General features: G+C 48.6%; 2 protein-coding genes across 2 annotated transcripts; one reads left to right on the forward strand and one right to left on the reverse strand.

Moving 5' to 3' along the window:
- Positions 1–3,933: 3,933 nt before the first annotated feature.
- LAESUDRAFT_754809 (uncharacterized protein) lies at positions 3,934–4,968 on the forward strand (the record flags this gene model as incomplete). The annotated part of the gene is made up of 2 exons (XM_040911941.1): positions 3,934–4,039; positions 4,103–4,968. 2 exons carry the CDS (start codon positions 3,934–3,936, stop codon positions 4,966–4,968), a joined length of 972 nt encoding a protein of 323 aa, XP_040768856.1.
- A 2,250-nt stretch (positions 4,969–7,218) lies between these two features.
- Positions 7,219–9,163, reverse strand: LAESUDRAFT_754811 (uncharacterized protein; the record flags this gene model as incomplete). Its single annotated transcript, XM_040911942.1, has 2 exons — positions 7,219–8,806; positions 8,868–9,163. 2 exons carry the CDS (start codon positions 9,161–9,163, stop codon positions 7,219–7,221), a joined length of 1,884 nt encoding a protein of 627 aa, XP_040768857.1.
- Positions 9,164–9,804: the final 641 nt, after the last annotated feature.

The raw sequence follows: 9,804 nt of genomic DNA on the forward strand, positions 1-9,804 counted from the left end.
GAGCTTACTACCTCTTGAGAGCGAGTATGATTGCACGAGGGTTCTAGAACTGAGAACGTTCAGAGTCACAGGTGGAAGAGGTTATCTTCCAGCTGCTGCTCCACCCCTTTATATAGTCGCAGACCTATAGTCTGGGGTACTAGTACAAGGGGTCTCCTACAGCTATTCATAGAGTAAATGAAATAGACTGAGACAAATACTAACTGCTGCGAGCCAAGTAATTGGCGAGCTAATGTTAGTACAGGTGAAATAGAAACCTGAAACACGAAGGTCTAGTTTGCATGGCCTGAGTGAGTAAATCGTAAAAACAAAAACTGCTAACCCTAGCATATGTCCACAAGACCTATGAACCATAAATAGTAAGTGTCACGTGCAACGTAAACTGCCACGTGACCATGAAGCGCTGAAACTGTAACACTACCGCTATGCGAATGAAGGAACGATTAAGGACGCCTATCCACTCCCACTCATATCGGACCTAATGGATCGACTCCGCCATGCCAAATATTTTGCAAAACTTGACATTCGTGGAGCATATACCAATGTCCGAATTTGTCAGGGAGATGAGTGGAAGGCTGCCTTCATCACCAAGCGTGGATTATTTGAAACCCACGGTCATGTTCTTCGGAATGTGTAATGCACCGGCAACCTTTCAGCGAATGATGAACGAAATATTCGCATAAGAAATTGCCGAAGGGTGGCTACTATGCTATCTGGATGATATCCTCATCCTTGCCGAAAGCGAAAAGGAGTTGGAAAAGAAGCTTGAACGAGTCATTAAGAAAATGGTCGACAATGATCTCTATCTCAAGCTGGAGAAATGTGTGTTCAAAACTATGTGCACTGACTTCCTAGGACTAGTTCTCCTCCCAGGATGACTTCAAATGAATCCAGCAAAAGTCAATGGAATCATCAAATGGGAAGCTCCGACTGGTGTAAAAGGAGTGCGAGCATTTCTAGGATTCACCAACTTCTATCGAAAGTTCATCCGGAACTATTCTGAAATCGCAAGACCCTTAATTGATCTTACCAAGACCAAGGGCGGGAATGTGTTCCATTGGACAAGCAAAGAACAAGCCGCCTTCAACTATCTCAAAAACGAGTTCGGCAAGGCACCAATACTGGTTATGCCAGACAAAGACAAGCCTTTTGTCATCGAAACTGATGCATCGGACTTCGCTACAGGAGCAGTTCTCATGCAGAAGGACGATAATGGCGACCTCCATGCCTGCGCATATTATTCCAAGTCGCTCTCCGATCTGGAACGAAATTATCAAATCTACGATAAGGAGCTTCTAGGAATCATCCGCGCACTCAAAGAGTGGAGACACTATCTTGACGGAACAAAGGAACCATTCCTCATACGCACAGATCACAAGAATCTGACATACTTTCGGCAGCCGCAGGACTTGAACCCAAGACAGCGAAGATGGCAACTCTTCTTGTCTATGTTCAATTACAAGATTGTCCATACACCAGGACGACAAATGGTGCAAGCGGACGCGCTTTCACGATTGTCCGAATTAGACAATCGACAGAATAACAAGTCACCTGCAATCCTGCTACCGGACGATCTCTTTATTGGTGCTATCGATACAGATATGGCGGAACAAATCCGACAAGCACTGACAAAAGACCCATCAGTACTTGCGTACAAGGACGGCCTAATGGAAGAACTCCCAGTTCCACGAGGAATGACAAAGGACGACATCAAGGATGCTGACAACGGTTTAATCACCATCCATGGACGCGTATATGTCCCAAACAATACAGCCTTAAAGAAGGAAATTGTTCGACGATATCATGAGGCCACTCCCCATGGTCATCCAGGAATCTGGGTTATGCACCAACTAGTGCGCAAAGACTTCTGGTGGCCAGGAATGTATCACTTCATCCAAAGTTACGTCAATGGATGTGCCGTATGTCAGCAATCCAAAGCTGTTCGAAACAAGGCCAAAGTTTCACTGCAGCCCATCGGTCCTTCGCCCAATGCGCTACCTTTCAAGCAGGTTAGCATGGATTTTATTACAGATCTACCGAAAAGCGAAGGCTTCGATTCAATTATGGTCGTGGTAGACCATGGGCTTAGTAAGGGGTAATTCTATGTCCCTGCAAGAAGACGATCACTGCCTCGGAAACTGCCGAGCTATTCAGACGACAAGTTTGGAAATGCTTTGGGCTACCCGACAAGATCATCTCTGACCGAGGAACGCAATTCGCATCCAAAGTATTCCAAGTGCTGTGCACTGCGCTCAAGATCAAGTCAGCTATGAGCACAGCCTATCATCCGCAGATGGATGGTGAAACGGAGCGAATGAATCAAGAATTGGAAACATATCTTCGAATGTACTGTGTGGAGCAACCGCATCAATGGAATCAATTCCTATCCAAAGCAGAGTTCGCGCACAATCTTCACACTCATTCAGTGACAAAGAAGTCACCATTTGAAATATGGTATGGCTACGAGCCCCGAGGAATGCCAGAACTGTTTCCTCAGGACGAGATCCCCGACGTGGATGCAAGACTCAAGCTTCTCAGCATGGTCCACAAGGAGGCCATAGAAGGAATCGTCAAGGCAAAAGCCCGTGTATCCGCCAGGATCAAAGGAGGATCTCCGACGTTCAAGAAAGGAGACAAGGTTTGGCTGGAAGCCACCAATTTGAAAAGGCCTTACAAATTGAACAAGCTAGCACCGAAGCGAGAAGGACCATTCAGGATCAAGGAGGTTCTGGGACCACTCTCATTCAAGTTAGATCTTCCGACAACATGGAAGATCCATCCGGTGTTCCATACTGCATTGCTCACGCCGTATCGGCAGACCAATACACATGGGGAAATTTATTCAACACTGCCTCCAGACCTTATCAAAGGAGAGGAAGAATTTGAAATTGAGTCTATAATTGGACATCGACTACGGCACAGCAAGAACGAATATCTGGTAAAATGGACCGGATATCCACTTAGTGAAAGGTCGTGGGTAAAAGAGACAGAAATGGGCAATGCAGGAGAGATGCTGAACGAGTATAAAAGGGAGCACAACTTGGCCTGAACCCTCAGTCCATGCCCCAATGCCTGTGCAACATCCCGAGTTTCTCGAATCTGCTATCACCACTTTTGCGCATCTTATCGAAGTTCTCGAAGACGTCGAATCCCACTCCTCCCACGATCATCGTTACCAGGTCTTCCAACAACTCGGAGTCTATCTCGCTATCAGAGGGGCTGGATTCGCCATCGAGGATCTTGCCGACTTTGACCATACCAACGTTGAGTTCAACACGACCCATCCAAACCATGATGGACCATCTCATCCAGAGAGCGGACGACATCCACGAAGTCCACCTCCTGGATGACTTCAGGTCAACTCGACGACAGCCATATCTAACCCCTCGCCCCAGCGGGTTAATCAGAATTTTTTATCTGTTTCCATTCCAAACAGACAAGCCGAAGGTAACACTAGAGGACGACGTCAATATCGACCTAGACGGAACATGGGGAACGTTCATGAGAATGAATTACCCAATGTACCTAATGAAGGAACTCCACCTGCCCCGGCTAGAGCCAGATCGACGCTGGACTATCCTAACAGCCGTCTACGCCGGCCTTCCAGTGGGAATCCTCCCACCATCGTATGCTCTAGATCATCTGCTACAATTTGATATCTTACCGGCAGCACTCTCATTCGCTCTGGATGCATTCAGTGTCATACACGGTACCGTATCAAGGACAATGACAATACCAGTGGAAGAACGTACGGGAATGGCGAACATCCACATCACGGACTGGTATGAAGAAGAAGAACGGCTGCTCGAAGGTATAAGTAGCGGTCCTCCTTTCCCCCTATTGGACCATCACCTCCTCCTACTCGAGTGGGAACTCTATGAGGAAATCTACCCTTGAGATAAAGAGAATCGCCCCGCTCTACCACCTCCACCAATGTCACTCAACATCCGTGTCACCACCACTGTCACTCGCAGCGCATCGGAGCCAGGACTACTTCTCGACAGCGATGGAGATGAACTACCGCTGCTAGGCAACATTAGTGACGAAGCACTGGCTGAATCATGGAGGAGTGCATGATGGGAAGACGATGAAGACGTGACAGGTCGTTGGACGACGGGAGGATCTTGGACGATGGGGAGAGCCTGGGGTGAAGACGATGAACAGGCAAGGAATGCCGATGATGAACAACCCAGCTACCCCCACCGTCCTGGTGCCACCTATCCCTACAATGACCCACCGGAGGACGGATCGCAACCTGCACCAGCTGTCACCATCAAGGAGCAGATAAGGTATGCTTGGATGATCAAATCTTCGAGCAACCCAGCGGCAGGACAGGTATCGCTCATCGCCCCAGACGTAGCATCACCCTACGATGTCTTCATCACCACGCCACTGACATTCCTAATGGAATGCGATGGTCATCGTCTCTACGTCCATCATACAGGCACGGGCGACTTTGCCACCTTCCATGCCTTCGTCTTCACTTGGGACAACCAGAAGGTCGCATGGCACCTCTACTCGGAAGACTCACCTCATCGCGTCTTCAGTCAATGGGTCACTCTGCTCTATCTGCCACCCATTCCAAGCATGCACAATTGGTATCCAACACCCAACAGGATGCGTATCATCAGCGTTCACTTTGCGGATAAGGAAGAAGGCGTTGAACAATACGAGGTCGAACTTTTCAGGACGTTCTCCGATCAAGTCCACTATGGAGACACCAAGACACCTCGTGAGTTCACGCCGGTCATCTTCCAACCCCTTGTTGCCATGATTGAGCAGCCTGGATGGCTCACCGACGGCGTCGATGCACTGAAGGCAGTCCTTTATGAAGACGGATCCATCTCGCACTGGGCACCCACCGAGTTCCATCCTCAACCCCAAGAGGATCTCGATGAGGAATGGGAGGTCGTACCTCATACTACCGTCCCAGTCTACGACTATGTAGGTGTCCGCGGCAAACGATGAGGGGTTAGTTTGGTGAGTGGTCATCAAGGGTCTTGCCGGTTGGAAGGGGGAGCTTGTGTTACAGTTTCAGCGCTTCATGGTCACGTGACAGTTTACGTTGCACGTGACACTTACTATTTATGGTTCATAGGTCTTGTGGACATATTCTAGGGTTAGCAGTTTTCGTTTTTACGATTTACTCACTCAGGCCATGCAAACAAGACCTTCGTGTTTCAGGTTTCTATTTCACCTGTACTAACATTAGCTCGCCAATTACTTGGCTCACAGCGGTTAGTATTTGTCTCGGTCTATTTCATTTACTCTATGAATAGCTGTAAGAGACCCCTTGTACTAGTACCCCAGACTATAGGTCTGCGACTATATAAAGGGGCAGAGCAGCAGTGGGAAGACTAACCTCTTCCACCTGTGACTCTGAACGTTCTCAGTTCTAGAACCCTCGTGCAATCGTACTCGCTCTCAAGAGGTAGTAAGCTCGTACGCTTGCTAGAGTCAGAACAGCGAACCTAGTAACCTGCGGGTGAACGTGCAGTAGCTGTAGCGGCCAAGGCCTAGCAAGGGTAGAGTGAGGACCTCACTGCTACATCGTCTACTAGGCTTGACCACACTATAAACCCTGCTAATAGTCTGCCTGACTATTGGAGACGTTAGGTATATTTGGTATCTAAGTCTTTGTCCACGTTGTGGACTAGTACGTGTGAGAAAGCACACGTGGTTCTGAACGTTCTAGCAGGGAACGCTTCATAACACCTTTGACTTTAGCAGGGTCCATCTGTACTGAGTTCTTGCTGATGATCATGCCAAGATACTCGATTGAGGACTGTTCAAAGAAGCATTTCTCCGGTTTGGCATATAAGTCACTGTCCCGGAGGCGCTGTAGAACTGCTTTTACTAGTCGTCAGTGTTCATTGAGATCGTCTGTAAATATGAGGATGTCGTCTAAGTAGACTACCACCTTTCCAGTGCGAATCAAGTCTTCGAGGACCGTATTCATCATTGTTTGGAAGGTGCTAGGAGCATTGCAGAAACCGAAGTACATTACGGTGGGTTCGAAGAGGCCACGATGTGTAATAAAGGCAGCTTTCTCTTCATCCCCTTCCCTAATCCTTATGTTGTTGAACCCCCATCTCAGATCAAGCTTCGTAAATATACTAGCATGTGAGAGCCTGTCAATGAGGTCCGAAATGCATGGGATTGGGAACTTGTTCTTCTTTGTAACTGCGTTGAGGTTCCTGTAATCTTGTACGAGCCTCAGTGATCCGTCTTTCTTTTTGACAAAGAAGATGGGTGCTGCGGTTGGACTCCTTGATCTCTTGATGTAACCTTTGGCCAACTCTTGGTCTATCCACGTGTCGAGCGAATTTCTTTCCTGTAGGTTCATAAAATATAACTTTGCCGGGTGTGGTAATGATGCCTCTGGAACAAGTTCGATTGGATGATCGTAGGGCTTTCTTGTGGGCATTCGTTCCGACTGCTTCTTGGAGAACACATCGCCATACTCGTGGAAGTGTTTGGGGACATAGGCTGACCAGTAGTCTTTGTCCTGTTCTCCTTTTTGCGGTGCTCTATCCTGATTCCTCTTGGTGTCAAGACCCATAATAAGAGATGCTACGGCTTGTGCATCAGGGTCTTCTGATAATGACACCCATCTAATGAAGCTGTCCATGTCATTCCAGTTGTCACCTAACTCCTGGGAACTGACGAACTCCATCAGGTCTTTGATGTGGGGGATGTTTGTGTCTTTCAGGTCCTCCTCCTGGATTGCTACCTGTGAGGGTGTGCATCTTTGTGGGCACCGGGTGAAATCGACTGTGAGTTTTCCCCAATCCACTTCAGGATTATGCTCCTTAAGGAAACTCATGCCTAGTATAACGTCTTTATGTCCTATATTGGTGACCAAAAGGCTTTGCCTGCTTGTGTGGTTTCCGATGGTTATACTTAGAAGAACCCTTTTCTTAATGGTTCCACCCTTGTTATGAGATGCATCTGCATTGTAAACCCTGATCTCCTTCTCAAGTGAGATCGTAGCGAGATTCAACTGATCAACCAGCCGTGGGTTGATGTAGCAAGAATATGCTCCTGAATCGAGGAGCGCCTCAGTCTGGACTTCCCTTACTCCCTGTTTGAGGTGAACAGGTAAATCGATCATGTGTTTTGACGAACCAGTAGATGCGATGTATAAAAAACTTGATACTGGTACATGCGAGAGCGAGTAGGTACTATTACAGTGTCTATGGGAACTCTGGCCAGACCTCAGAGAACCCGCCGAAGAAAATCCTCATCATCTTCTACCTCCGTGATCCTAGCTGCTTCAACAGCTGGTTCCAGTTCTGCCTCCTTTTCCTTTCCCTTCGTGTCGTAGCTGGCGATGAAAGCACGGACTGCTTCGTATCTCGCCTTGCTGTTGTCAGAGATGTCTGAGGCCGTGTTTGAAGAAATTGCCCTTGTTGCTTGGCCCCACTTTGGCATTTCGAATTTGCCCTTGTACTTGGGGTCGGGGCATCGCTGTTTAAAAACGAAGGGGTGTTTCCCACATCGTACACACAGCTTCTTCTCCAGCCATCCTTCTTGCTCCTTGGTGAGGGTGGATACTCGATCCACGACCATTGCGTTGGGGTCTTTTGGGGTCCGTGGTGCTGATGATGATGTGGCTACTGTTCCGTGCTGTCCTGCCTTGTCAGCTCTGAACTTGGACTCTAATTGAAGACATAGATCGAGATATTCCGGCCACGTGATGGGGTCAGAAATTCCTAGGCTGTCTCGTGTGACCATTGCCTGGTGTACGTCCTTGCTTCGGTGTTCAGCGATGTAACCGATGAGTGCAGTGTGCTCTAAGTTGGTCTTAGTGGCCCATTGGCGGAACTGTTCTGCAAAGGATACCATTGTGGGATACGTCTTGCCGCAGATATCCTTTAAATGCTGCTGTGCATCCTTGTCCGGGTTGAGGGTCCTGTAGTTTACTTTGAGAATGTCGACGAAGTCTTCCCATGTGCCGAGTGCCTGCCGTGCTGCTGCCCTGGTTGCATATTCAGACATGTACGTGAGCGCGCCACCTTCCAAGTGCAGTAAGGCTGTGGTAATCTTGTGTTCATCGTTGTTGATCTCGTTCCACCGCATCCATATACCGAGTTGTTGGAGCCAGTCCTCCAGACTTCCTTTGCCCGAGTAGTGTGGAGGTTCAGCAATTTTGATGCATGGCTTGTTCAATTGGACCATGCCGGATGTTTGACCTTGCATCGTAGTGATGCCGCTTGCTTTGAGCGAAGCTAGCTCATGCCACAGCTTAACGTTAGCTGCCTTGATTTCCATCATTTCTTTGCCCATGTCAAGCATTGCTGCCTGGGTTCCCGTGAGCTTGTCATTTAAAACTGCCATATGCGCATCTTGCACAAGGATCCTATCCTTAAGCTTCCCGATCGCCGTCTGGAGAACTGCCTCCTTAAGTCGGTGTTCGCTTTTGTTGTTTTGGATCAGCGATTCAAAGGCTTTCTTGTGCTCGTACATTTTGTTTCTGAGCACATTGTAGACCTTGGCGATTTCGGTAGTGACTGTGAGCTTCATTGCAACGATTACCCATTCACGTATGTGGTCCGGAACTTCTTCGGGAGTGGACTGTCTGAGAGCATCTTCTAGGTGCTCGAATTGGTGTCTGTCAAACTCCCAGATGGGTGGAACGTAGGTGGGTACAAGTGACGGTGTCAGGGATGCTGGTCCTCTGACTTGTGATGCAGAGTCCTGCGGTCCTAGTGCAGGTTCTGGTGAATTGCGCTGCGAGGTGCGTGGGGTACTTCCATCGTGTGCTGACTCGATGTTTGTATGAAGAATGTCATCCATTTGTTGCCTGAACGTGGATGCGTGCATACGATCAGCTGACTCCATTGTGATATAGGTAAACTTAATACAAAAAGTGCAAATATCTCGCTTTCGAGATGAAGACCAGAGCCTTGGCGATTTCCTGCAGCCTCTCTTCCTTTCCTATCTGCTTGAAACTGATTCCTCCTATCTCCAGACAGACTTTGTTGATAACCTGCTTCTCGACGAATGTATATGTGCGCGTCCCTGTGTGTAGGTCGGCGCAGACTTTATCGAGCTCTGTGGCGAGGCTAAAGATGGGTCCTTGGTGCTCGTCCTTGAGACGATATGAGAATGCTCCTAGTATGGGTTGGAGCCTGAAGCGGGTAGCGTCTACCTGCTTCATAAGGGTCTCGATGTGGATCGTCAGCCTGACTCTGGAAGGGAGTGGGTGGATGGGACGTGCGATGGTGTTTGTCTTTATGAAGTTGGGTAGGGGATGAGTTGGAATGGGAGCAATGACGGGGGGAGGAACTGCGTTGGAGGTGATAAGCTCTGGGGGCAGTGCCGGCTTGCGACTACCAGTGGTAAGACGTCTCTTTCTGGGCTTGTAGCATTCGAGCGGTGGAGTGTGATCACATAGCTTGTGGATGATTCCGCGCTTTATGATGTGTGTGGTATCTACAACTCTAGCTGCTGCTCGCTGCCTGTCTGTGGACGATGCGCCTAGTAATGCAAATGTGAGGAGCCTTTCACGCTCCTTGTTGGTTTCCTGATGCTTGTAGTGGGCGTCGAGGTCAATTCTGGGGTGGCCTTGCGCTTTGAGGCTTTGAGCAGCTCAGAGTCTTGCTGAGGCTCACACTGGGTAGAGATCAGGTTGGAATGTGTGTCAAAAAAGCTGCGCGCTACGGCTGAAACTGCTTGTGCTGAAAATACGTGGCCGCTTGTGTTAGACACTAAGCAGGGGCGCAGAAAATGTCAGATTGTTTCTAATGTCACGGTAACACTGGACAAGAGATCAAAAAGACAAAAAGGGACAGTCACGTG

This window comes from Laetiporus sulphureus (assembly GCF_001632365.1).
Source record: "Laetiporus sulphureus 93-53 unplaced genomic scaffold LAESUscaffold_3, whole genome shotgun sequence".
In the NCBI taxonomy this organism is placed as follows: Eukaryota; Fungi; Basidiomycota; class Agaricomycetes; order Polyporales; family Laetiporaceae; genus Laetiporus; species Laetiporus sulphureus.